The sequence below is a fragment of the Rhincodon typus genome, chromosome 7 (assembly GCF_021869965.1).
Source record: "Rhincodon typus isolate 14 chromosome 7, sRhiTyp1.1, whole genome shotgun sequence".
Lineage (NCBI taxonomy): Eukaryota > Metazoa > Chordata > Chondrichthyes > Orectolobiformes > Rhincodontidae > Rhincodon > Rhincodon typus.
In genome coordinates, this window is record NC_063338.1 from 99,141,202 (window position 1) to 99,166,903 (window position 25,702).

The 25,702-nt window shown below is 45.4% G+C and overlaps 1 protein-coding gene and 1 long non-coding RNA gene across 4 annotated transcripts in view; one reads left to right on the forward strand and one right to left on the reverse strand.

Annotated features, from left to right (window-relative positions):
• Positions 1 to 7,735: 7,735 nt before the first annotated feature.
• tmem169b (transmembrane protein 169b) lies at positions 7,736 to 20,761 on the reverse strand. Of its 3 annotated transcripts, none has more exons than XM_020533637.2 (3): positions 20,626 to 20,761; positions 18,708 to 19,075; positions 7,736 to 13,498 (listed from the first exon to the last, which is right to left on the reverse strand). In XM_020533637.2, the coding sequence occupies exons 2-3, from the start codon at positions 18,976 to 18,978 to the stop codon at positions 12,876 to 12,878; spliced, it is 894 nt and encodes a 297-aa protein (XP_020389226.1). In that variant the 5' UTR covers positions 18,979 to 19,075; positions 20,626 to 20,761; the 3' UTR covers positions 7,736 to 12,875. The 3 variants fall into 3 exon arrangements, with proteins under 3 accessions (XP_020389226.1, XP_048455032.1, XP_020389227.1); XM_048599075.1 differs by having other exon boundaries at positions 18,708 to 19,094; XM_020533638.2 differs by having other exon boundaries at positions 18,708 to 19,115.
• LOC125483506 overlaps positions 20,749 to 25,702 on the forward strand; it is a 23,057-nt gene continuing 18,103 nt past the window's right edge. The window contains exon 1 of the long non-coding RNA XR_007262468.1: positions 20,749 to 20,857. This is a non-coding gene — a long non-coding RNA (uncharacterized LOC125483506). The remainder of the gene's footprint in view (positions 20,858 to 25,702) is intronic.

The following is a 25,702-nucleotide window of genomic DNA, read 5'->3' on the forward strand; positions in this document are numbered from 1 at the left end:
CAGAGGGTCTGAAACAGAGTGCGGGAAATAGAGGGGCTGAAACAGAGCGGCTGAAGCAGAGTGCAGGAAATAGAGGGGCTGAAACAGAGGGGCTGAAACACAGTGCGTGAAGCAAAGGGGCTGAAGCAGAGGGGCTGAAGCAGAGTGCATGAAGCAGAGGGGCTGAATCAGAGAGCGAGAAACAGACAGCGAGAAACAGGGGGGCTGAAACAGAGGGTCTGAAACAGAGTGCGGGAAATAGAGGGGCTGAAACAGAGGGTCTGAAACACAGTGCGTGAAGCAAAGGGGCTGAAACAGAGGGACTGAAACAGAGGGGCTGAAACAGAGTGCGAGAACCAGTGTGCGAGAACCAGAGTGTGAGAAACAGAGTGCCAGAAACAGAGTGGTTGAAACAAAGGGGCTGACACAGAGGTGCTGAAACAGAGGGGCTGAAACAGAGGGGCTGAAACAGAGCGGCTGAAACCGAGCTGCTGAAACCGAGGGTGAGAAACAGAGTCAGAGAAACAGAGTGCGAGAAACAGTGTGCGAGACACAGAGGGGCTGAAACAGAGTGCATGAAGCAAAGGGGCTGAAACAGGGTGCAAGACACAGAGGGGCTGAAACAAACTGCGAGAAACAGACTGCGAGAAACAGGGTGCGTGAAACAGAGTGCGTGAAACAGAGTTCGAGAAACAGAGGTGCTGAAACAAAGTGCGGGAAACAGACTGCAAGTAACAGAGCACGTGAAACAGAATTGCAGAAACACAGTTGCAGAAACACAGTTGCAGAAACAGAGTTGCTGAAGCAGAGTTGCTGAAACAGAGGGGCTGAAACACAGTGCGTGTCAGAGTGCGAATCAGAGTGCGAGAAACAGAGGGACTGAAGCAGAGGGGCTGAAGTAGACTGCATGAAGCAGAGGGGCTGAAACAGAGAGCGAGAAACAGAGGGGCTGAAACAGAGGGCCTGAAACAGAGTGCGGGAAATAGAGGGGCTGAAAAAAAGGGGCTGAAACAGAGTGCGAGAAACAGAGTGAGAGGAACAGAGGGGCTGAAACAGAGTGCGGGAAACAGGGGGGCTGAAACAGAGGGGCTGAAACTGAGAGCGAGAAACAGAGCAAGAAAGTGTGAGAAACTGTGTGCGAGAAACAGAAGGGCTGAAACAGAGGGGCCGAAACAGAGGGGGTGAAGCAAAGGGGCTGAAACAGAGTGCGAGAAACAGAGTGCGAAAAACAGAGGGGCTGAAACAGAGTGCGAGAAACAGAGGGGCTGAAACAGAGTGCGAGAAACAGAGGGGCTAAAAAAGAGTGAAACATGGGTGGGTGTACGTTCAGCAAATTGGTCCCACTGCAGATTGGGATTGCTGAGGGAGAAAGGGAATGAGCGACCAAAAGGCAGAGAAAAAGCAGGAAGGCAGTGCAGGTGTCCCCTGCAGTCATCTCCCTCCAAAACAGGTATACCGTTTTGTATACTGTTGGGGGAGAAGGCTCACCAGGGGAAGGCAGCAGTAGCCAGGTTCACGGCACCGTGGCTGGCTCTGCTGTACAGAAAGGCAGGAATAAGAGTGGAAGGGCTATAGTCATAGGGGATTCGGTTGTAAGGGGAGTAGATAGGCAGTTCTGTGGTCATAAACGAGCCTCCCGAATGGTATGTTGCCTCCCAAGTGCATGGGTCAGGATTGTCTCAGATCGACTGCAGGACATTCTGAAGGGGCAGGGGTGAACAGCCAGCTGTCGTGGTGCATATAGGCACCAAGGATACAGGTAAAAAATGGGATGAGGTCCTACAAGCAGAATTTAGGGAGTTAGCAGTCAAGTTAAAAAGTAGAACCTCAGAGGTAGTAATCTCAGGATTGCTACCAGTGCCACGTGCCAGTCAGATTAGAAATGAAAGAATAGGCAGGATAAATGAGTGGCTTGAGAGATGGTGCAGGAGGGAGGGGTTCAGATTTTTGGGACATTGGGACCAGTTCTGCGGGAGGTGGGACTATTACAAATCAGACGGTCTACACCTGGGCAGGACTGGAACCAATGTCCTAGGGGCTGCTTTTGCTAATGCTGTTGGGGAGGGTTTAAACTAATGTGGCAGAGGGATGGGAACCAAATGAAGAGGTTAGTGGACAGTAAGTTGGTAGTAACTAAAGCCTGTAAGGAACTAGATAATGAAGTCAGTGTGACTAAGGGGAAGAGTAGGCAGAGAGCAGATGATGAACGCAAAGGGGCAGGTGGTCTGAGGTGTATTTGTTTAAAAGTGAGAAGTGTAGTAGGTAAGGCAGATGAACTTAGGGCTTGGATTAGTACCTGGGAGTATGACGTTATTGCGCTTACTGAGGCTTGGTTGAGGGAAGGGCAAGATTGGCAACTAAATATCCCAGGATATAGATGCTTCAGGCAGGATAGAGAGGGAGGTAAAAGGAGTGGAGGAGTTGCATTACTGGTCAAAGAGGATATCACAGCTGTGCTGAAGGAGGGCACTATGGAGGACTCGAGCAGTGAGGCAATATGGGCAGAGCTCAGAAATAGGAAGGGTGCGGTAACAATGTTGGGGCTGTACTACAGGCCTCCCAACAGCGAGCGTGAGATAGAGGTACAAATATGTAGACAGATTATGGAAAGATGTAGGAGCAACAGGGTGGTGGTGATGGGAGATTTTAATTTTCCTAACATTGACAGGGATTCACTTAGTGTTAGGGGTTTAGATGAAGCAGAATTTGTAAGGGGCATCCAGGAGGATTTTCGAGAGCAGTATGTAAATAGTCCAACTAGGGAAGGGGCCATACTGGACCTGGTGTTGGAGAATGAGCCCGGCCAAGTGGTTAAAGTTTCAGTAGGGGATTACTTTGGGAATAGTGATCACAATTCCATAAGTTTTAGAATACTCATGGACAAAGACGAGAGTAGTCCTAAAGAAAGAGTGCTGAATTGGGGGAAGGCCAACTGTAGCAAAATTTGGCAGAAGCTGGGGAAGGTGGATTGGGAGCAGCTGTTTGAGGGTAAATCCACATTTGATATGTGGGAGGCTTTTAAAGAGAGGTTGATTAGAGTGCAGGACAGACATGTCCCTGTGAAAATGAGGGATAGAAAGGGCAAGATTAGGGAACCATGGATGACAGATGAAATTGTGAGACTAGTAAAGAGGAAAAAGGAAGCATGCATAAGGTCTTGGTGACTGAAAACAGACGAAGCTTTGGAAGAATATCAGGAAAGTAGGACCAATCTGAAACGAGGAATTAAGAAGGCTAAAAGGGGTCATGAAATATCTTTAGCAAACAGGGTTAAGGAAAATCCCAAAGCCTTTTATTGTGTGTAAGGAGCAACAGGGTAACTAGAGAAAGGGTTGGCCCACTCAAGGACAAAGGAGGGAAGCTATGCAAGGAGTCAGAGAAAATGAGTGAGATTCTTAATGAGTACTTTGTGTCGGTATTCACCGAGGAGAGGGACATGATGGATGTTGAGGTCAAGGATAGATGTTTGATTACTCTAGGTCAAGTCAGCATAAGGAGGGGGGAAGTGTTGGGTATTCTAAAAGGCATTAGGCTGGACAAGTCCCCAGGTCCGAATGGGATCTATCCCAGGTTACTGAGGGAAGTGAGACAGGAAATAGCTGGGGCCTTAACAGATATTTTTGCAGCATCCTTGAGCACGGGTGAGGTCCTGGAGGACTGGAGAATTGCTAATTATGTCCCCTTGTTTAAGAAGGATAGCAAGGTTAGTCCAGGTAATTATAGACCGGTGAGCCTGATGTCAGTGGTGGGGAAGCTGCTGGAGAAGATACTGAGGGATAGGATCTATTTACATTTGGAAGAAAATGGGCTTATTAGTGATAGGCAGCATGATTTTGTGCAGGGAAGGTCGTGTCTTACCAACTTGATGGAATTCTTTGAGGAAGTGACAAAGTTGATAGATGAGGGAAGGGCTGTAGATGTCATATACATGGACCTCAGTAAGGCGTTTGATAAGGTTCCCCATGGTAGGCTGATGGAGAAAGTGAAGTCGCATGGGGTCCAGTGTGTACTAACTAGATGGATAGAGAACTGGCTGGGCAACAGGAGACAGAGAGTTGTAGTGGAAGGGAGTTTCTCAAAATGGAGAACTGTGACCAACGGTGTTCCACAGGGATCCGTGTTGGGACCACTGTTGTTTGTGATATACATAAATGACCTGGAGGAAGGTAGAGATGGTCTGATTAGCAAGTTTGCAGATGACACTAAGATTGGTGGAGTAGCAGATAGTGAAGGGGACTGTCGGAGAATGCAGCAGAATATAGATAGATTGGAGAGTTGGGCAGAGAAATGGCAGATGGAGTTCAATCCAGGCAAATGCGAGGTGATGCATTTTGGAAGATCCAATTCAAGAGCGAACTACATGGAAAAGCCCTGGGGAAAATTGATGCACAGAGAAATCTGGGTGTTCAGGTCCATTGTACCCTGAAGGTGGCAACGCAGGTCAATAGAGTGGTCAAGAAGGCATACAGCATGCTTTCATTCATCGGACGGGGTATTGAGTACAAGAGTTGGCAGGTCATGTTACAGTTGCATAGGACTTTGGTTCGGCCACATTTGGAATACTGCGTACAGTTCTGGTCGCCACATTACCAAAAGGATGCGTAATGCTTTGGAGAGGGTGCAGAGGAGTTCACCAGGATGTTGCCTGGTATGGAGGGCACTGGCATGAAGAGAGGTTGAGTAGATTAGGATTATTTACATTAGAAAGACAGAGGTTGAGGGGGGACCTGATTGATGTCTACAAAATCATGAGGTCTTGACAAGGCGGATAGCAAGAAGCTTTTTCCCAGAGTGGGGGACTCAATTACCAGGGGTCACGATTCAAGGGGACAGGGGAAAAGTTTAAGGGAGATATGCGTGGAAAGTTCTGTACGCAGAGGGTGGTGGGTGCCTGGAACACGTTGCCAGCGGAGGTGGTAGAGGTGGGCACGATAGCGTCATTTAAGATGTATCTAGACAGATACATGAATGGGCAGGGAGCAGAAGGATACAGATCCTTGGAAAATAGGTGACAGGTTTAGATAGAGGATCTGGATCGGCACAGGCTTGGAGGGCTGAAAGGCCTGTTCCTGTGCTGTAATTTTCTTTGTTCTTTGTTTGTTCTTTGTTTGTTCTTTGTTTAAGGAGGGTAACTTGGATAATCCAGGAAATTACAGGCCTGTGAGCCTCATGTTGACAGTAGGGAAATTGTTGGGAAAGATTCTCAGGGACAAGATCTATGTATCTTTGGAAGCGATAGGGTTAGGGTTAGGGATTTTCTGAAGAAGGGCCTTCCTGCTCCTCTGATGCTGCTTGGCCTGCTGTGTTCATCCAGCTCTACACCTTTTTATCTTTGGAAGCAAATGGACACATTAGCAATAGACAGCATGGCTTTGTGCAGGCTAGGTTGTGCCTCACAAACTTGATCAAGTTTTTTAAGGAGGTGACAAAGATGATTGATGAGGGAAAAGCTGTTGATGTTGTCTACAAGGACTTCAGTAAAGCCTCTGACAAGGTCCCGCATGGCAAACTGGTACAAAAGGTGAAGTCACATGGCATCAGGATGAGCTGGCAAGATGGATACAGAACTGGCTTAATCATAGGAGACAGAGGGTAGTGGTGGAGGGATGCTTTTCAGAATGGATATTTATGAATAGTGGTGTTCCGCAGGGATCAGTGCTGAGACTAATGGTGTTTGTGATCTACATAAATGATTTGGAGGAAAACGTAGCTGGTCTAATTAGTAAGCTTGTGATTGATAAAAAGATTGGTGGAGGTGTGGATAGTGAGGAGGATTTCAGAGGAGACAGCAGGATACAGATCAATTGGAGACATGGGCAGACAAGTGGCAGATGTAGTTTAATGTGAACAAATGTGAGGTGATGTATTTTGGAATGGCAAGTATAGTGGAAATTATACAGTGAATGGCAGAAGCCTTCGGAGTATTGATATGCAGAGGAATCTAGTTGTGCAGGTCCACAGATCACTGAAGGTGGCAGTGCAGGTAGATAAGGTAGTAAAAAAGGCCTATGGTATGCTTGCCTTCATTGGAAGGGGCATTGAGTATAAAGATAGACAAGTTTGCTGCAGCTTTACAGAAATTTAGTTAGGCCACACTTGGAATATTGCATACAATTCTGGTCACCTCACTACCAGAAGGTTACAGATGTTTTGGAAAGCGTACTGAAAAGGTTTACCGGGATGTTGCTTAGTATGGGCGATTTTAGCTGTGACAAAAGTTTGGATAGACTGGGTTTGTTTTCACTGGAACGCAGGTGGTTGAAGGGTGAGATTGTGAATGGCATGGATAGTGTGGAAACAATTAGGCTATTTTCCCCAGGGTGGAGGGATCAATTACTAGGAGACACAGGTTCAAGGTGTGAGGTGTGAAGCTTAAAAGAGATTTGCAAGGCAGGTTTTTCACAGAAAGGATGGTAAGTGCCTGGTACATGCTGCCAGAGGTGATGGTGGAAGCACCTGGACAAATACATGAATAAGAAGGGAATGGAGGGCCAAAGGGCCTCTTCCTGTGCTGTATTGTTCTTTGTTCTTCAGGGGTTACATCTGAGATTATAAAATTAGGCCTGTTTTTCTAGAATTTAGTAGGTTAAGCAGTGATTTAATTGATGTCTTCGAGATAGACACAGGAAAAGACAGGGTCATTAAAGATAAATTACTTCCACTGTTTGAGGATTTTAGAAAAAGGGGCAAAGTCTGGAATTAGAGCCAGACTGTTTAGGAAAGATATTAAGAAGCACTTTTACACACAGATGGTAGATCAGTTATTAATTTTATTTCTTTTATTAAGCAAAGATATTAAGGGATATGGGCCACAGATAGATATGTTGACTTAGGCCACAGTTCAGCCGTGATCTCACTGAATGGTAGAACAGGCTCAAGGGCTTATTCCTGTTCCTATGTTAGATTGAATAAGTTTGCACTGTTCTCCTTAGTAGGATGAGCATAGATTTGACGGAAGTTTTCAAAATCATGAATGGGCTGCAGCGTAGAAAAACTGATCCCACTCATAAAAGGAAAAAGAACAAGAAGGCATAGATATAAACTGATGAGTAAATGAAGCAAGACTGATTCAGAAAAACCTTTTGCATATAGCAAGTTGTTAGGGTATAGAATGCATTGCTTGAAAATCTGGTGGAGACAGGTTAAATGGAAGCATTCAAGAGGGCATTGGATGACTATCTGGATAGAAATACTTTGGAAGTGAATTGGGTGGGGGGGGGAATACAAGCTGGTGATTAGCACTGGGGTAATAATGCTTATTTGAGGCTGCAACTAGAAAGGTAGTTGAAGAGGGATTTGTAAATGTAGTACACCTAGATTTCAATAAGGCAAACAAAGGTAATAACACAGGATAGAATGCATGGAATGTGGGGCACTCCATGGATTGTGGATTAGTTAATGGACAAGAAGCAGACAGTAGGCATAAACTGGGAATTTTCAAGTTGGAAGACAGTGAATTGTGTCAGTGCTGGGACCTCAGCTCTTTACAATCTAAATTAGTGATTTGGAAGTCAATCATGTTGACAGTATAAGAATAATTTAATCACAATGGTTCCCAATTAATAGGCTTAGAAGCTTGGTGAAATAACAGAAAATTCTGTAACTACATTTCTCCAAAAGTCAAGTGAAAGGAAAATTGTGCCTGAAGGCCTAGCAATCTGACAACATATTTAAAAGCAAATTTTGATTTATTGTACAGCTGTTGCTGTTCCTGTTCTTCATTCTATCACAAGATTAAATTATTGAGCATCTGGAGAGAACACGTGCTAGTTGAACTACTGAATTTCATTTATTAAGTAACCATATAAACAATATTAAAATTTGCACGTGACATAAAATTGAAGGGTACAGCTATCTTTGACAATTGTGCAAAACAAGAGCACAAGTTGGTTAAGCAGGAAGGTAGATAGTTGATAGGTGCAGTCCCAGTACATTCTGGAAGTAATAAGGAAATAAATACTGATGAAGAAAAGTACTGATTCCTTCTCATGGTGATATACAAGAGAAACTAAAAATACTCAAGACTGTAAAAGGAAATACAAAGATATAACTTTTAAGCATGCACAAGATCTTATTTATGCTGAAGTTGCAGTTCTGGGTGTCGCTTTGAGCGTGTCAACATTGGAAGCATTGGTAAAATGAGGTGCTTAGGTCAACTAAGATGTTGCTAGGGATGAAGAGTTCAAATTATCAAATTATGAAGTAATTGACAAGTTATTGGAAGGGGGAGGGTATGCCAAGAGGTGTCATGGCAGAGTTCTTTAAAGTCATGATGAGTTGTAAAATAAACATTATTCAATTGTTTCCGTTAGTCAGGATTGTAATAAAAGAAGTTAACACTAGCAAAGAACTATAAAAAAATTCCGAAGGGCAGTTAACTTGGAAGTTCTATACTTAAAACAATAGAGTAATAGAGTCAGAGGTCTACAAAACAGATAAAGGCCCTTCGGTCTATTGAATCTGCATCACCTAACTATTCTAATCACATTTTTCAGCACTTGTCCCATTGTGTTGTATGCCTTCACATCACAAGTATACATCTAAATACTCCTTTATTGTTATGAGTTCTAATGGGCAGAGCTACTAGACTGGGTCTGCAACAAGTGATGACAGAATTTTACTTGACCTCATTCTCATCAATCCGCCTTGCATAGTTTTTTTTTCTTTATTCATTCACAGGATGAGGGGCGTTGCTGGCCAGGCAACATTTATTGCCCATCCCTCATTGCCCAGAGAGCAGTTCAGAGTCAACCACATTGCTGTGGGTCTGGGAGTCACATGTAGGGCAGACCAGGCAAGGATGGCAGTTTCCTTCCCTAAAGGACATTAGTGAACTGGAGGGGTTTTTCCCAACAATTGACAATGGATTCACAGTCATCATTAGATTCTTAATTCCAGATATTTATTTAATTCAAATTCCACCATCTGCCACAGCAGGATTCGAACCCGGGTCCCCAGAACATTAACTGGGTCTCTGGATTAACAGTCCAGCAATAATACCACGAGGCCATCATCTCCCCTTGCCTTTGACAGCATTGATAGGAGTGATCACCACATAGTCCTTGTGGGGATGAAATCCTGCCCCCAACATTGCAGATGCCCTCCAACATGTTGTGTAGCACTAGCACCTTGCTAACTAGGACAGATTTAAACAGATCCAACAACCGCAAATTGAGCATCCTTGAAGGAGCAATAGATTTGTTCTCCACTGCATGACCCCACAAATTCCCCAGTTTTTCACTGTCATCAAGCCAGATGATAAATCCTGATTTATTAAATAGTGCAGGAATATAACATACCTAAAGTGAGAAGTCAGCTGGTGAAGCTACAACGCAGGACTACTTGCACATAAGCAGGAGCGGGATGGTGGCTCACTGGTTAGCAATTACTTCACAGTTCCCGGGACCCAGGTTCAATCCCAGCCTTGGGTTAATGTCTATGTGGAGTTTGCATGTTCTTCCTGTGTCTGTTTGGGTTTCCACCTTGGTGCTCCAGTTTCCTCCCACAGTCCAAAAGATGTACAGGTTGGGGAGATTGACCATTGTAAATTGGAGCATCTAGGGATGTTGAAGCTAAGTGGATTAGCCATGGCAATTGATGGGTTATGGGGATAGGGGGCTTAGTGTGGGTGGGATGCTCTTCAGAGAGTCTCGTCTGCTCTGTGGGGATTTTATTTAAGTAGAATTGTAAGATTGAAGCATTTGCAACCAACTTCAGCCAGATTTCGTGGGTGGATGATCCATCTTCATCTCATGAGTGTATTCAGCTATTTTGTGGTATCATGAAGGGCAAACTGAACTGACTGAAGACTAGCAACTGCAAAGGCTATGGCCCTGGCAACATTTCAACAATAATACTGAAGACTTATGCATCAGAATTAGCCCTACCCATAACCAAGCTGTTCCAGAGAGCTACAACAGTGGCATCTAGCCAGCAATGTGGAAATTGGCTCATGTTCATGCCACACAGAAATCAGATGATTACGAGTTTGGACAAGAAAGAATCTAACCATTTTCCTTCACATTCAATGAAGGGATTACTATTGCTGAAACCTCTTCTACGAGCATCTCGTAGAATCCCAACAGCCATTCGCCCCACTGAGTCCACACTGATCCTCCAACCAGCATCCTGCCCAGATCAATCCCTTTAACCTATCCCAACCCATGGTCTAACACATCCCTAACACTATGGGCAATTTAGCATGGCCAATCAACCTAACCTGCACATCTTTGGACTGTGGGAAGAAACCGGAGCACCCAGAGGAAACCCACGCAGATACAAAGAATGCACAAACTCCACAGACAGTCACCTGAGGGTAGAATTGAACGCAGGTCCCTGGCACTGCTGGTCAGAAGTGCTAATCACTGAGCCACCAGATTGACCAGAAACCGAACTGGATCAAATAACTACTGTAGCTAAAAGAGTAGATCAGAGGCTAGAAATTCTGCAGTAACTTAACTTTTTGACTCCTCAAAGCCACCTACATGGCATAAGTCAGAAGCGTGATGGAATACTCCCTGCTTGCTGCATGAGTGCAGCTACTACACTCAGGAAGCTTGACACCATCCAGGCCAAAGCAGCCTGCTTGGTTGGCAGCCTCAATAACTTATTTTCTCTACCACCAATTCACAATGGCAGCAGTATGTACAATCTACCCAAGATATACTGCAACAACACATAACAGCTCTTTTGACAGCAGTTTCCAAACCCAACATGTACTACTTAGAAGGATAAGACAACTGAAAACTACCACCTGCAAATTATCTTTCAAGCCACATGCCAAGTTGGCTTCTAATGATATCACCACTACCAGTACCCCGACACAAGGACAGCAGCTGTTGATGGTGATGGATAGGAGATGGTGAGGGATGTCAAATAAATATTAGCCTAGTCAATGATACCCACATCCTATGAACGTATAAAAAATACTCCCCATATCCTTTGTTACTAATTTTCATGCAGCTAGCATTTTAAAAGTACTGGACTCAGCCACAAGTCATTTAACAAAAGATGCAATAAATGCTGGGGTGGTAAATAGTGAGGTCGGTACCCTTAGATTACAGAGGGATAGGGACTGGCTGGTCACATGGGCTGATCAGTGGCAAATCGAATTCAACCCTGACTAGTGTGAATCAAAGCAGCTGGGCAGGACAAATGAGGCAAGGGATTATGTTATGAACGACAGGACCTTGAGAAGCACCGAATATCAAAGGGACCTTGGTGTGCATGTTCACGGGCCTTTTAAGCTAGTGGGACTAGTGGATAAAGTAGTTAAGAAGGCATGAGATACTTGCCTTTATTAGCCCAGGCATAGAGTTTAAGAGCAGGGAAGTGATGCTGGAACTGAATAAAACTTTGATTTAGCTGCAGCTAGAGAATTGTACACAGTTCTAGAATCCACGCTATTGTAGCACTTCACCTGACGAAGGAGCAGCGCTCTGAAAGCTTGTGATTTCAAATAAACCTGTTGGACTATAACCTGGTATCATGTCACTTCTGACCTATGCTATCTGAGGTATGCAGTTGCATTGGAGAGGGTGTAGAGGAGACTTATCAAGATGTTTTCTGGGCTAGAGGGCTTTATTCAAGAAGAAAGATTTGACTAGACTGGAATTGTTTTCTTTGGAGCATTGACAGCAATATAAAATCAGACAACTCAGTACAGACATAAGGACGTATTACTGGCTTTAAAGTCAAAAGAGAGCAGTTAATTAAGATGCAGGAATGACTAAATGTGACAACCTGCTGTAGCCAAACTGGACATGGAACCAGAGCACTGTAGGAGATAAACAAATTGTTCCCTCCACAATTTTGTACCAATTGAGGAGTCACATACTCATGACCACCAAGTGGTATGCTTAATGCAAGGCTCAAACTTGAAGCATAGGAAAGTTAACCTGGTTCAATCTGGATGATATACAGCTTGAACATGGAATGGTGTTCAGTTGCATTATCAAATTAAGCTCAGTTATAGCTTTAATGATGTAAGATCGAAGATTCTACTGAAATGATATAAATTAGCTTTGTTCTGTTATTGATTATCTAGTGTTATGAATGTGATAAACTTCAGATTAATTTTTTAAACATTAAATGGTGTGTCAAGGCCTTAAGATCCCCTGAAATATTAAAGTCTATGGTTGAATTGGTATTATTTACAGTATGTTTGTAAATAATCTATGACTAATAGAGTTACATCCCCTTTAGCTCTGTCCTGTTGATTTAACCATAAAATAAAACTATATCCCAGCAGTCATGATTTCTCTTCAATTAGGCCTATAGTTATGGTTGAACTATAATTAACATGGGCAGTTACTTAGCAGTATAGTCACAGCTCATTTAAAAAAAAAAAATACTGTAGTAAACCATGCTCATTTCCCGTCAACCTTTAAGGCTTTCCAGCATCTGCAAATAAGCTGCTCCATTTACAAAAATACTAACATTTTCGCAGCAAGTACCCAGCTTGTTATGGCACAGGCCAGCACCTTCAGACATTAAAATAAATAAATAAGTTAAATAGTAATTCTTCCCCATTTGACCTGAAATCATTATTTGCAACTGCTTGCAGCAGAGGAGGGTCAGACCCTTAAGCGAGGAAAGAGTGTGATAGTTCACACTGGGGTGTTCTAGCGTCAGAAACTGAGTAATAGTGGGAATTGATGAAAAGCAAACAAGCTTCCCACGAATCGGCTGAGATATGAGTCTTAAATGGATATGCACCTTGATCTAAGTAGCTCAAATTTCTTCCTAAAAGTAGATGTTAGTTACGTGCCTCTGAGTACTACACAGTCAAACAACATTACAAGGGCAGAGTGAATGAAAAGAAACAAAAAAGTGGTTGAGTGCAAAGTCCTAAGCAGTTTCTACAGTCAGGTTCCCCCTCTCTGGATCAGCATTCTCTAGACAGCAGATGTCTGCTCCCCTGCTGGTGCAGCCTTACTGGACAGACTACCTGAAACATTGTCCGAGTCCAGCAGCTCCACAATGCTGTACGGGGAACAATCCTCTAGACCAAGTTTCCCAGACAACCAGCCACAGAAACCTTTCTCCAAGTCTCGCACTGCTTGCCACCACTCACCAAATGACCAGGATATCTGTGTCACGGTTGTGTACACAGCAAGGGACACAGACATTGCTACAATTAGCAGTGGGTAAAAAATAATCAGAAAGGGGCAAATTGTAATCTTATGCCAGAAGGAACGTTCCTCATTGTAAACCAAGAAAATGTTATACCAGGTGATGGTCCCATAATAAAAGGACATGACAAAGGACAACACAAAGACCACTGGAGCACACAGTAGGCTCCATATGACAACATGAGGACCCCGATACAGCCCTACATCACATGCTTTTTTTGTGCCTTTTTCTTCAGGTTGTAGGGGCTCCTTTGACTTCGCTAGTTCCTGGAGTTCTTTCTCAGTTAACGTTACGTGGATGTCCACCATCTGCCCCTTCTTCTTGCCACGGGTGATTGTGCCAGTTAGTGTCACATATCTGCTGTCAGTAGGTACGCTCCAGCCACCTATCTCACAAACAATAGAAGATTTTATCAAGCTGAAATATAAATAGTTTCTTCACATTTCATTTGAGACTCAGGCAGTGATCACATGCAAGCTGACATTTTGCACAACATCCCTTCTTCAGTGACATTATATAACACGACTCAGAATATTACGAGAGAAGGGCCCATCAGAAACAGCAACACTGGATTATTCCATGACCATTCAGCCCATGATTTTTTTAAGCTTTTTCAACTTTATAATATTTAATTCCCAAATTCCTGCTCTCTCTCCAGGTCCTCCAGTATTCTTCATTCTGAGGTTCTGTGCTCCAGTTGAGCAGTTTTTCCCCTCGAACGTTGGAGACTGAAGAGTGACCTTATAGAGATTTATAAAATCATGAGGTACATGGATAGAGTGAATAGCCAAGGTCATTTTTCCAGGGTAGGGGAGTCCAAAACTAGAGAGCATAGGTTTAAGGTGAGAGAGGAAAGATTTAAAAGGGACCTGAGGGGAAACTTTTTCATACAGAGAGTGGTGCATGCATGGAATAAGCTGCCACACGAAGTGGAGGAGGCTGGTACAATTACAACATTTAAAAGGCATCTGGATGCGTACATTAATAAAAAGGGTTGAGAGGGATATCGGCCAAATGGTGGCAAATGGGACTAGATTAATTTAGGATACCTGGTCAGCATGGATGAGTTGGACCAAAGAGTCTGTTTCCATGCTGTACAACTCTTTGACTGTTCAGGGCTGGCAGGAAACATGACTCCAAATGAAAACTAATAGGCGGTTCTCTGTCCAAAAACAAGGCTCTTAAATGGTACGTTGCCTCCTGGTGCCAGGGTCAGGCATGTGGTTGCAAGGCAGTCTGAAATGGGCGAGTGAACAGCCAGTAGTCATAGCATATGTCTGTACCAATGACATGGGTTGAAAATAAAAGCTTCTGCAACAGGAATTCAGAGAAGCAGTCGTAGCTTAAAGAGGAAGACAATGAAGAATGCAATCCCCAGATTGCTTCTAGCGCTATGCCCGACTGAGTATTGGAATAGGAAGATAAGTCAGATGAGCACATGGCTAAAAGGATGGTAGAAGAGAGGGGGCTTTGGGTTGATGGATCATTTGGGAAGTTTTTGCGGCAGGTGGGACCCATACAAGATGGGCAGGTTGCACCTGAACTGGTAAAAGTCCAATATCCTTGTTGAGATGTTTGCTATTTTTTTTTATTATTCATTTGTGGGATGTGGGCATCGCTGGCTGGCCAGCATTTCTTGCCCATCCCTAGTTGCCCTCGAGAAGGTGGTGGTGAGCTGCCTACTTGAACCGCTGCATTCCTCCTGCTGTGGGTTCACCCACAATGTTATGAGGGAGGGAATTCCAGGTTTTTGACACAGCAACAGTGAAGGAGTGGCGATATACTTCCAAGTCAGGATGGTGAGTGACTTGGATGGGAACTTGGAGTTGATGGTGTTCCCTTATATCTGCTGCCCTTGTCCTTCTAGATGGAAGTGGTTGTGGGTTTGGAAGGTGCTGTCTGAGGATCTTTGATGAATTTCTGCAGTGCACCATGAAGATAGTACACCCTGCTGCTACTGAGCGTCGATGGTGGAGGGAGTGAATGCTTGTCGATATAGTGCCAATCAAGCAGGCTGCTTTGTCCTGGATGGTGTCAAGCTTCTTGAGTCTTGTTGGGGCTGCTCTCATTCAGGCAAATGGGGAGTATTTCATCACACTCCTGACTTGTGCCTTGTAGATGGTGGACAGGCTATGAGGAGTCAGGAGGTGAGTTACTTGCTGCAGTATTCCTAGCTTCGGGCCAGCTTTTGTAGCCACTCTGTTAATGTGGGGAGTCCAGTTGAGTTTCTGGTCAATGGTAACCCCCAGGATGTTGATAGTGGGGGATTCAGTGATGGTAACACCATTGAATGTCAAGGGGTGGTGGTTACATTGTCTCTTATTGGTGATGGTCATAGCATGGCATTTGTGTGGCGCGAATGTCACTTGCCAATGGTCAGCCCAAGCCTGGATATTGTCCAGATCTTGTTGCATGTGAACATGGACAGCTTCAGTGTCTGAGGAGTCACGAATGGTGCTGAACATAGTGCAATCATGGGTGAACATCCCCACTTCTGACTTTATGATGGAGGGAAGTCATTGATGAAGCAGCTAAAGATGGTTGGGCCTAGGACACTACCCTGAGGAACTCCTGCAGAGATTTCCTGGAGTTGGGATGATTGACCTTCCACATCTTCCTACGCGTCAGGTATGGCTCCAACCACCGGAGTGTTTGCCCCCTGATATCCATTGATTCCAGTTTTGCTAGGGCTCCTTGATGCCACACTCGGTCGAATGCAGCCTTGATATCAAGGGCTGTCACTCTCACCTCACCTCTGGAATTCAGCTCTTTTGTCCATGTTTGAACCAAGGCTGTAAAGAGATCAGGAGCTGAGTGGCCTTGGCGGAACCCAAACTGGGCGTCGCTGAGCAGGTGCTGCTTGATAGCACTGTTGACGACACCTTCCATCACTTTACTGATGATTGAGAGGAGACTGATGGGGCGATAATTGGCCGGGTTGGATTTGTCCTGCTTTTTGTGTACAGGAAATACTTGGGCAATTTTCCACATTGTCGGGTAGATACCAGTGTTGTAAATGTACTGGAACAGCTTGGCTAGGGCAGCGGCAGGTTCTGGAGCACAAGTCTTCAGGACTGTTGCCGGAATGTTGTCAGGTCCGGTAGCCTTTGCAGTATCCAGTGTTTCCAACTGTTTCTTGATATTACGTGGAGTGAATCGAATTAGCTGAAGACTGGTATCTGTAATGCTGGGGACCACTGGAGGAGACTGAGATGGATCATCCACTTGGCACCTCTGGCTGAAGATTGCTGCGAATACTTCAGCCTTACCTTTTGCACTGATGTGCTGGGCTCTTCCATCATTGAGGATGGGGATATTTGTGGAGCCTCCTCCTCCAGTGAGTTGTTTAATTGTCCACCACCATCCACGACTGGATGTGGCAGGACTGCAGAGCTTAGATCTGATCCGTTGGTTGTGGGATCGATTAGCTCTGTCTATCACTTGCTGCTTTCACCGTTTGCCGTGCAAGTAGTCCTGTTTGGTGGCTTCACCAGGTTGATACCTCATCTTTAGGTATGCCTGGTGCTGCTCCTGTAGAAAAGATTTTAAACTAATTTGGGAGGGGGTTAGGGCACAGAGTTGATTTAAAGTCAGGAGCAAGGCTCAGATATAGAAGGAATACTAGGTCAGTCCATCTGGCAGAGAATACATGGCCATGATAGGGGCGCATGGGAGGACTGGATAGTTAGACTGCATCTATTTTAATGCAAGGAGCCTGGCTGGTTAGGCAGAAGAACTTAGGGCTTTGATCAACATATGGGAATATATGTTGCAATCACTAAGACATGGCTGAAGGAAGGAGAGGACTGGCAGCTCAACATTCCAGAGTATAAAAGTTTCAGGTATAATGAGGGTGATATTAAAGAGGTGGGCACATTGTATTAATACAAATGAGGCCATTCGGGTATAGGTTAGAAATAAAGAAAAAGCATGATTACCCAGGACTCTGAAAAGAGGGAGATATAGGAACAGATATGGAGGCAAATGTTAGAGAGGCATGAGAGGAAGAGGGTTATAGTTATAGGGGATTTCAACTTTGTTAACTAACAAGTAACAGACGGATCACATAAATGCTGGCAATGACCATCTCCAATGAGAGATGAGCTAACCACAGTTCCTTGACATTCAATAATGTTACCATCGCTGAATCCCCCACTTTCAACATCCTTGGGGTTACCATTGACCAGAAACTCAACTTGACCAGTCACAAAAACACAGGTCTGAGGCTAGGAATACAACTGTGAGTAAATCACTTCCTGACTCCCCAAAGCCTATCCACTATCCGCAAGGCACTCGTCAGGAGTTTGATGGAAAACTCCCTTCTTGTCTGAATGGGTGCAGCTCCAACAACACTCAAGAAGCTTGACACCACCCAGAACAAAGCAGCCCGCTTGATTGGCACCATGTCCAAAAGCTTTCACTCCCTCCACCACTGACAGTCAGTAGCAGCAGTGTGTACTATCAACAAGATACACTGCAGAAATTCACTGAAGAGCGGTAGGCAGTACCTTCCAAACGATCACTTCCATTTAGAGTGACAAGGGCAGCAGATAGATGGCAACACCACAACCTGCAAGTTTCCCTCCAAGCCACTCACTATCTTGACCTGGAAATATATTGCTGTTCCTTCACTGTCGCTGGGTCAAATTTCTGGAACTTTCTCCCTAAAGGCATTTTGGGTCAACCTACAGCATATTGGCTACAGCAGTTCAAGAAGGCAGAACCATTACAACCTGCTCAGGGGCAAGTAAAAGCCATCCAGCAATGTCCACATCCCATGAGTGCACGAATTAAAAGAAGTCTGAGATCATCTTAGTTTGAAACCATTAGATGGGGTGGAATATTTAAAGTGCACCGGGAGAACTTTTATGCCAGTATGTAGAAGTCCTACTAGAGACAGGCAGTGCTAGACCTAATCCTGTAATAGGGTTAATCCTAATTCTAAGGAATGAAGCCAGTCAAGCAGTTGAAGTGTCAGTGGGCGAACATTTTAGGGGACAGTGACTACAACTCTAAGTATCAAAGTCATTATGGAAAGGCATAAGGATAGTGCAGATGCTCAAAGTCATTTGGAAAAGGATAAGGATAGTGCAGACATTAAGTTCCTAAATTGGGAAGGCCAATTTCAATATCATTAGATAGGATCTGGCAAACAGGCTTAGAACAGCTACTTGTAGGTGAGTCTACATTTGGAAAGTGTGAGCCTTTTAAAGTAGTATAGTGAGAATTCAAGGCTAGCATGTTCTTCTAAGAATGAAGGGCAAGGGCAGCAAGTCCAGGGAACACTGGATATCAACGGATAGAGAGTCTGATAAAGAAAAAGAAGGAAGCGTATGTTAGGTACACAGCATTATAAAGAAGGGAACCCTGCAGAAGTCTAGAGTGTCGGGTTTGCTTAAAAAGAATTTAGGACGGCAAAAAGGGGCCACAAAATCTCTTTGGCAGACTGGATTAAGGAAACCCCCAAGACATTTTATAAGTATATTAAGAGCAAGAGGATTACCGGGGGGAAATGTGAGCCTATTTGAGACCAAACGGGCAAACTATGCTTGAAAACAGAGGATGCAGGTGCAGTTAGAATCTATCTGTAGTACCTTCTACACTAGGAGGACACAGAAAGTTAGTCCGTTCCTCTGTGTTCTTGGCTGTGGTGTCTGGGTCACGCTGGTCTTCTTCCATCTTCTCGCCTCCTGTGCGATAGATAATAATTGACTCTGGTCTTGGCTCTTTCTTCTTTTTCTTCTTCCGCTCCATAGTAGCTTCACCTTCCTTTTCAAATATCCCAGTCACGGGCACAGCTTTGTGTGGCAAGCTTTGGTGGGTCCCATGAGCTGTTTGCTCCCCGCTGATGTTGTTTTGAGGCATCTTGGTGTAAACTTCAATTGACAAGTCACATTATAGACAAGGTATTAGTGCTTCCCATAATGATGTCACAACCTGGCTTGCACATGCCTTAGGCCTCCTGCGTTAAAACAGACAACCTATACAGGAATCACTGAGAACTGAAAAACAATAAGTGACAAACATACAAATAAGAAATCATAGCATCCTCACAGTATGGAAAGAGGCCATTTGGCCCATCAAGTCTGCTCCGACTCTCTAAAGAGCATCCCACCCAGATCCTTACCTAGTCCCGGTAACCTTGCATTTACTATAGTTAATCTACCTGGCCTACACATCTCTGGCCACTATGGACAATTTACTGTGGCCAATCCACCTTACCTGCACGTTTAGACCGTGGGAGGAAATCCATGCAGTCATGAGAATGTGCAAACTTCACGCAGACAGTTATCCTGGGCTGGAATTGAACCCAGGCTCCTGGCGCTGTGAGAAATTAATATTTCTTCATTTCCACCTTGCGCCAAGTAGTTGCGGGGTAGTCGAGGGGGAAGGAAAGGGAGTCAGGGGGAGCGGGGAGGAGAGGGAGATGGGGGAGCGGGGAGGAGAGGGGGAGAGGGAGGGATGGGGCGGGGGGAGAGAGAGGGAGGGGGGCAGGTGAGGGGGGGGGGGGGGGGGGGGGGGCGGCAAGGCGATCCCCGCCCCTCCTTCCCCCGATACCCCACCCCTCCTTCCCCCGATACCCCGCCCCTTCCCACCCAATCCCCGACCCACCTTCCCCAGCCCTTCCCCCGAACCCTACCCCATCTTCCCCCAATCCCCCCACCCCTTTCCCGACAACCCCTACCCCCACCTCCGCTCTGCTGATGCTGTAAATCTCCATCTCCCACTTCCCACTTCCCACCTTCCCCCCAATCCCTACCCCACCTCCCCCCTTTCCCCTGACACCCTCTACCCCACCTCCCTTCTGCAGATGCTGTAAATCAGAAACAAAAACAAAAATTGCTGGAAAAGGTCAGCAGGTCTGGCAGCATCTGTGAAGAGAAATCAGAATTAATGTTTCAGATCTGGTGACCCTTCCCATCTGTTTTTGCCCCTCCACTCCAGCCCCTCTTTCCTCCCTCCTGACCCCCTCCACTCTCTCCCATGGATCGCCACCCCCACTCCCCATTCCTCTCACCTTTGCCTCCTCCTCCCCCCAACCCCTCCTCTTAGAGTGGCAAGGTGGCTCAGCGATTAGCCCTGCTGCCTTACAGCACCAAGGTCCTGGGTTTGATTCCAAGCTCAGGCAACTGTCTGTGTGGAGTTAGCACATTCTCACTGTGTCTGTATGGGTTTTCTCCGTGTGCTTTGCTCTCCTGCCAGAGTCCCAAGATATGCAGGTTAGGTGGGTTGGCCATGCTAAATTAACCCATATATCCAGGGATGTGCAATCTAGGTGGGTTAGGCATGGGAAATGCAGGTTACCTGGATAGGTCTGGGTGGGATGCTCTTGGGAGGGTCAGTGTGGACTCGATGGGCCCAATCACCTACTTTCACACGTAGGGATTCTTTGACCAACTGCTCCCCTCCGCGTGCTCTTCTCATCTCGAGCCCCACCCCCACTCCCACTCATATTATCAGTCTCACAACCGAGAACAGATACTGCTCACGTTTTCGCTTGGTTTTACTTACCTTTCTCTCTCAGCCTCTAGCCCCTCCTAATGCAGCAATTCCGGATAAACGTTCAGTTCCGGGGTGGGCTGTCAAGACCGGGTCTTGTGAGGGGTAGTATTCGGCGGGGTAAGCCGCGGGCCTCTCCTTTACCAACATGGCGCCGCACGGCTTCCGTCGAGGATCACGTGATCGCACATATAGGAAGTGACGTGACGGCAGCTAGTTCGGGAAGATGTCGCGGGCGGGCAAGGTAAATTGTAAACTTAAGGTTTCTGCAACGAAAGGAAAGGATTCACCTGATCTCTCTCTTTCTCCATATTCATTGGTCTTTCTGCTCCTCCAGTGCCGTATCTTTTTGTTTATTCCTATTTATCTCTCTCACTTTCCCCAAGTCAGTTCCCGAAATGTTCCCGCTCAGTCTATCCATGTTTTCCTGCAGTTCAGTGTTCATCCTCGCATCACTGCACTGCCTAAATATTTATCGATTGTAATCTTAAAAAAAAATATTTTAAATGCCAGCCATTGATGTACGAACAGCAAGGGCCGAGTTCTAAGCCGTGGGGTGTAGTAATGATGTAAGAATCCAGAAGCACGGGATAATACTGTGGGACTGCTGCTGAAATGCCCCGATATTGGATGATGGAATTTAAATCCAACGAATTAAGTCCAACTAATAGACATGTAATTTAGGAGTAGATCTTTCGGCCCTTCAAACCTGCTCTGCTTTTCAGTATGATCAGGGATGACCTAATAAGCCACAACCTCGCAATCTTGCCTAATTGAAATAAATAGACTGCCTTCTATGTGGAGAATATATCTATTCTAGAAATGTTCAATGACCCTACCTCCACCAGAGAATAGTGAAGAGTCACAACCCTCTAAAAGAAAAAAAAAATCCTCTTCACTTCTGACTTGAATTTTTTTTTATTTAATCATTTTGTGGAATGTTGGCATGGCTGGTTGGCCAGCATTTATTGCCTGTCCCTAGATGCCCTTGAGCTGCATTCTTGAACTGCTGCCATCCACCTAAATAAAAACCGAAAGAACTGTGGATGCTGTAAATCAGGAACAAAAACAAAGTTGCTGGGAAAGCTCAGAAGGCCTGGTAACATCTGTGAAGGAAAAAAACAAGAGTTCATGTTTCAGGTCCGGTGACCCTTCCTCAGAACTCTGTTTTTTCTTTCACAAATGCTGCCAGACCTGCTGAACTTTTCCAGCAACTTTGTTTTTGTTGCTGCAGTCCACCTGTTGTGGGTTGACTCACAATGCCATTAGGGAGGGAATTCCATGAATTTTGACCAAGCGACAGTGAAGGAGCGTCGATATATTTCCAGGTCAGGATGGGGAGTGGCTTTGAAGGGAACTTACAGGGGGTGGTGTTCCTATGTATCTGCTGCCCTTGAACTGCTAGATGGAAAGTGGTCGTGGATTTCGAAATGATCTCCGAGGATCTTTGGTGAACTTCTGCAGTAGCAGCACTGTGTACTGAGTGTCGGTGGTGAAGGGAGTAGATGCTTGTGGATGTAGTGCCAATCAAGCAGGCTACTTTGTCTTGGATGGTGTGAAGCTTCTTGAATGTTGTTAGGAGATGAGATACTTGCCACCGTACTCCTAGCCTCTGGGCTGCTGTTGTAGCCACTGTGTTTATGTGGTGAGTCCAGTTGAGTTTCTGGTCAATGATAGCCCCCAGGATATTGATAGTGGAGGATTCAGACCTGGTAACACCATTGAATATCAAGGGGCAGGGGTTAGATTGTCCCTTATTGGTGATGGTTATAGCCTGGCATATGTCAGGCGAGAATGTTACTTGCCACTTGTCAGCCCAAGCCTGAGATATTGTCCAGATCTTGTTGCATTTGAACATGGACTCATTCAGTATCTGAGGAGTCACAAATGGTCCTGAACATTGTGCAATCATCAGGGAACATCCCCACTTCTGACCTTATGATGGAGGGAAGTTCATTGATGAAACAGCTGAAGACGGTTGGGCTTAGGACACTACCCTGAGGATCTCCTGCAGAGATGCCCTGGAGCTGAGATGACTAACTTCCAAAAACCACGACTGCCTTCTTATGTGTCAGGTATGACTCCAACCACCAGAAAGTTTGCCCCCTCATTCCCATTGAGTCCAGTTTTGCTAGGGCTTCTTGATGCCGTACTTGGTCGATTGCAGCCTTTGTCAAGGGCTGTCACTCTCATCTCATCTCACCTCTGGAATTCAGCTCTTTTGTCCATGCTTGAACCAAGGCTGTAATGAGATCAGGAGCTGAGTGGCCCTGGCAGAACCCAAACTTGGCATCACTCTTAGCACTGTCGATGACAACCTTCCATCACTTTACTAATGATCGAGAGTAGACTGATGGGGCAGTAATTGGCTGGCATTGATTTGTCCTGCTTTTTATGTACAGGACATAGCTGAGCAGTTTTCCACATTGTTGAGCAAATACCAGGTTTGTAACTGTACTGGAAGAGCTTGACTAGGGGAGCATCAGGTTCTGGAGCACACGTGTTCAGTACTGTTGCCGAATGTTGTCAGGGCCCATAGCCTTTGCAGTATCCGCTGTCACCAACCGTTTCTTGATATCACGTGGAATGAATGGAATTGGTTGAAGGCTGGTATGTGTAATGCTGGGGACCTCTGGAGGAGGTCAAGGTGGATCATCCACTCGGCGCTTCTGGCTGAAGGTTGCTGCAAAAGCTTCGGCCTTGTCTTTTGCACCGATGTACTGGGCTGCTCCAACATTGAGGATGGGGATATTTGTGGAGCCTCGTCCTCCAGTGAGTCGTTTAATAGTCCACCACCATTTATGACTGGATGTGGCAGGACTGCAGAGCTTAGATCTGATCCATTGGTTGTGGGGTCGGTTCGTTCTATCAATCACTTGTTGCTTATGCTGGTCGCATTCGTATAGTGCTTCAGGTATGCCTGGTGCTGCTTCTGGCATGCCCTCTTACCCTCTCAATTGAACCAGGATTGATCCCCTGGCTTGACGGTAATGGTTGAGTGGGGGATATGCCGGGCCATGAGGTTACCGATTGTGCTGGAATACAATTCTGCTGCTGTTGATGGCCCACAGCACCTCATGGATGCCCAGTCTTGAGTTGCTAGATCTGTTTGAAGTCTGTCCCATTTAGCATGGTGATAATGCCACACAACACAATGGAAATTATTCTCAATGTGAAGGCGAGACTTCGTCTCCACAAGTACTGTGCGGTGGTCGCTGTTACCGATACTGTCATGGACGGGTGCATCTGCAGCTGGCAGATTGGTGAGGATGAGTTCAAGTATGTTTTTCCCTCTTGTTGGTTCCCTCACCACCTGCCGCAGTCTCAGTCTAGCAGCTATGTCCTTTAGGACCCAACCAGCTCGATCAATAATACTGCTGCCGAGCCATTGTTGGTGGTGGACATTGAAATCCCCCCTCCTGAGTACTTTTTGTGCCCTTGCCATCCTCAGTACTTCCTCTAAGTGTTGTTCAACATGGAGGAGTACTAATTCACCAGCTGAGGGAGGTCGGTACATAGTAATCAGCAGGAGGTTTCCTTGCCCATGTTTAGCCTAAAATCTCGAGACTTCATGGAGTCTGGAGTCAGTGTTGAGGACCCCCATAGCAACTCCCTCTCTGCTATATACCACAGTGCTGCCACCTCTGCTGGGTCACTCCTGCCAATGTGACGGGATATATCCAGGGATGGTGATGGTGGTGTCTGCGACATAGTCATACTCATGGAATCATACCTTACAAACAATGTCAGGCTGCTGCTTGACTAGTCTGTGAGACAGCCTCCAGACGTTAGTAAGGAATAACTTGCAGGGCTGTTTCTGCCGTTGTCTTTTTTGATGCCTAGGTTGGATGCCCGATGATCCACCTGGTTTCATTTCTTTTACACTTTGTTGCGGTTGGTACAACTGACGGCTGGCTAGGCCATTTCAGAGAGCAAATGAGAGTCAACCACATTGCTGTTGATCTGGAGTCACATGTAGGCCAGACCAGGTGTGGATGGCAGATTTCCGACAATCGGCAATGATTTCATGGTCATCAGTAGAATCTTAAATCCAGATTTTTTTGATTGAATTCAAATTCCACCATCAGCCTTGGCGGGATTCGAACCTAGGTCCCCAGAACAATATCTGAGTTTCTGGATCAATAGACTGGCAATAATACCACGAGGCATTGCGTCCTCCAAATGAAAGTCCCCTTATTTTTAAAGTGCGTCCACTACATTGCCTGGGAGAATAATAGAGAAGTGAAGCTTCGCAACCTTTAAAAAGTACCAGGATGAGCACATGAAATGTCATAATATTCAAGTCTGTAGGACAAGTACCTGAAGTCATATTGATGCCACAGAAATACCTGCCTGTTCCCCTAGCTAATGAATTCCCATCACGATCATTCCTTATTTCTTCTTTCTTCCTCCTGTGCAGTCTTACAGTGTTAGGATATCAGGATAGTTAAAGGGAAACCAATAGATACTGTAAATACAGTTTTTCCCATATTTTTTAGTGAGATCTGAAATGATAAAAATAGTGTTTAAAACTAAGGATTTCGGAAGGCTTTGCTGCATTTTTAGAGTTATACAGCACAGAAACAGACCCTTTGGTCCAACTCATCCATGCCGACCACATAACCTGACTGGCACTGGAGGCAGTCCAGCGAAGGTTCACTAGGTTGATTTGTGCATGGAAGGATTTTCTTAGAAGAGGTTGAGTAGGTTAGGCCTCTGCTCATTGGAGTTTAGAAGAATGAGAGGTAACCTTACTGAAACATTCAAGATTCTTAAGGAGCTTGACAGGGTGGATGCTGAGATGTTGTTTCGCCTTAATGGAGGGTCTAGAACCAGTGAGCATAATACCAGAGTGAGAGGTTGGTCATTTAACGTAGCAATGAGAAGTCAGTCTGTGGAATTCTTTACGGCAGTGTGCTGTAGAGCTGGATCATTAAGTATGTTCAAAGCTGAGATAGATAGATTTTTAATCAGTAAGGGAATTGAGTGTCAAAAACAAAGTTGCTGGAGAAGCTCAGCAGGTCTGGCAGCATCTGTGAAGGAAAAAACAGAGTTAACGTTTCGGGTCCGGTGACCCTTCCTCAGAACT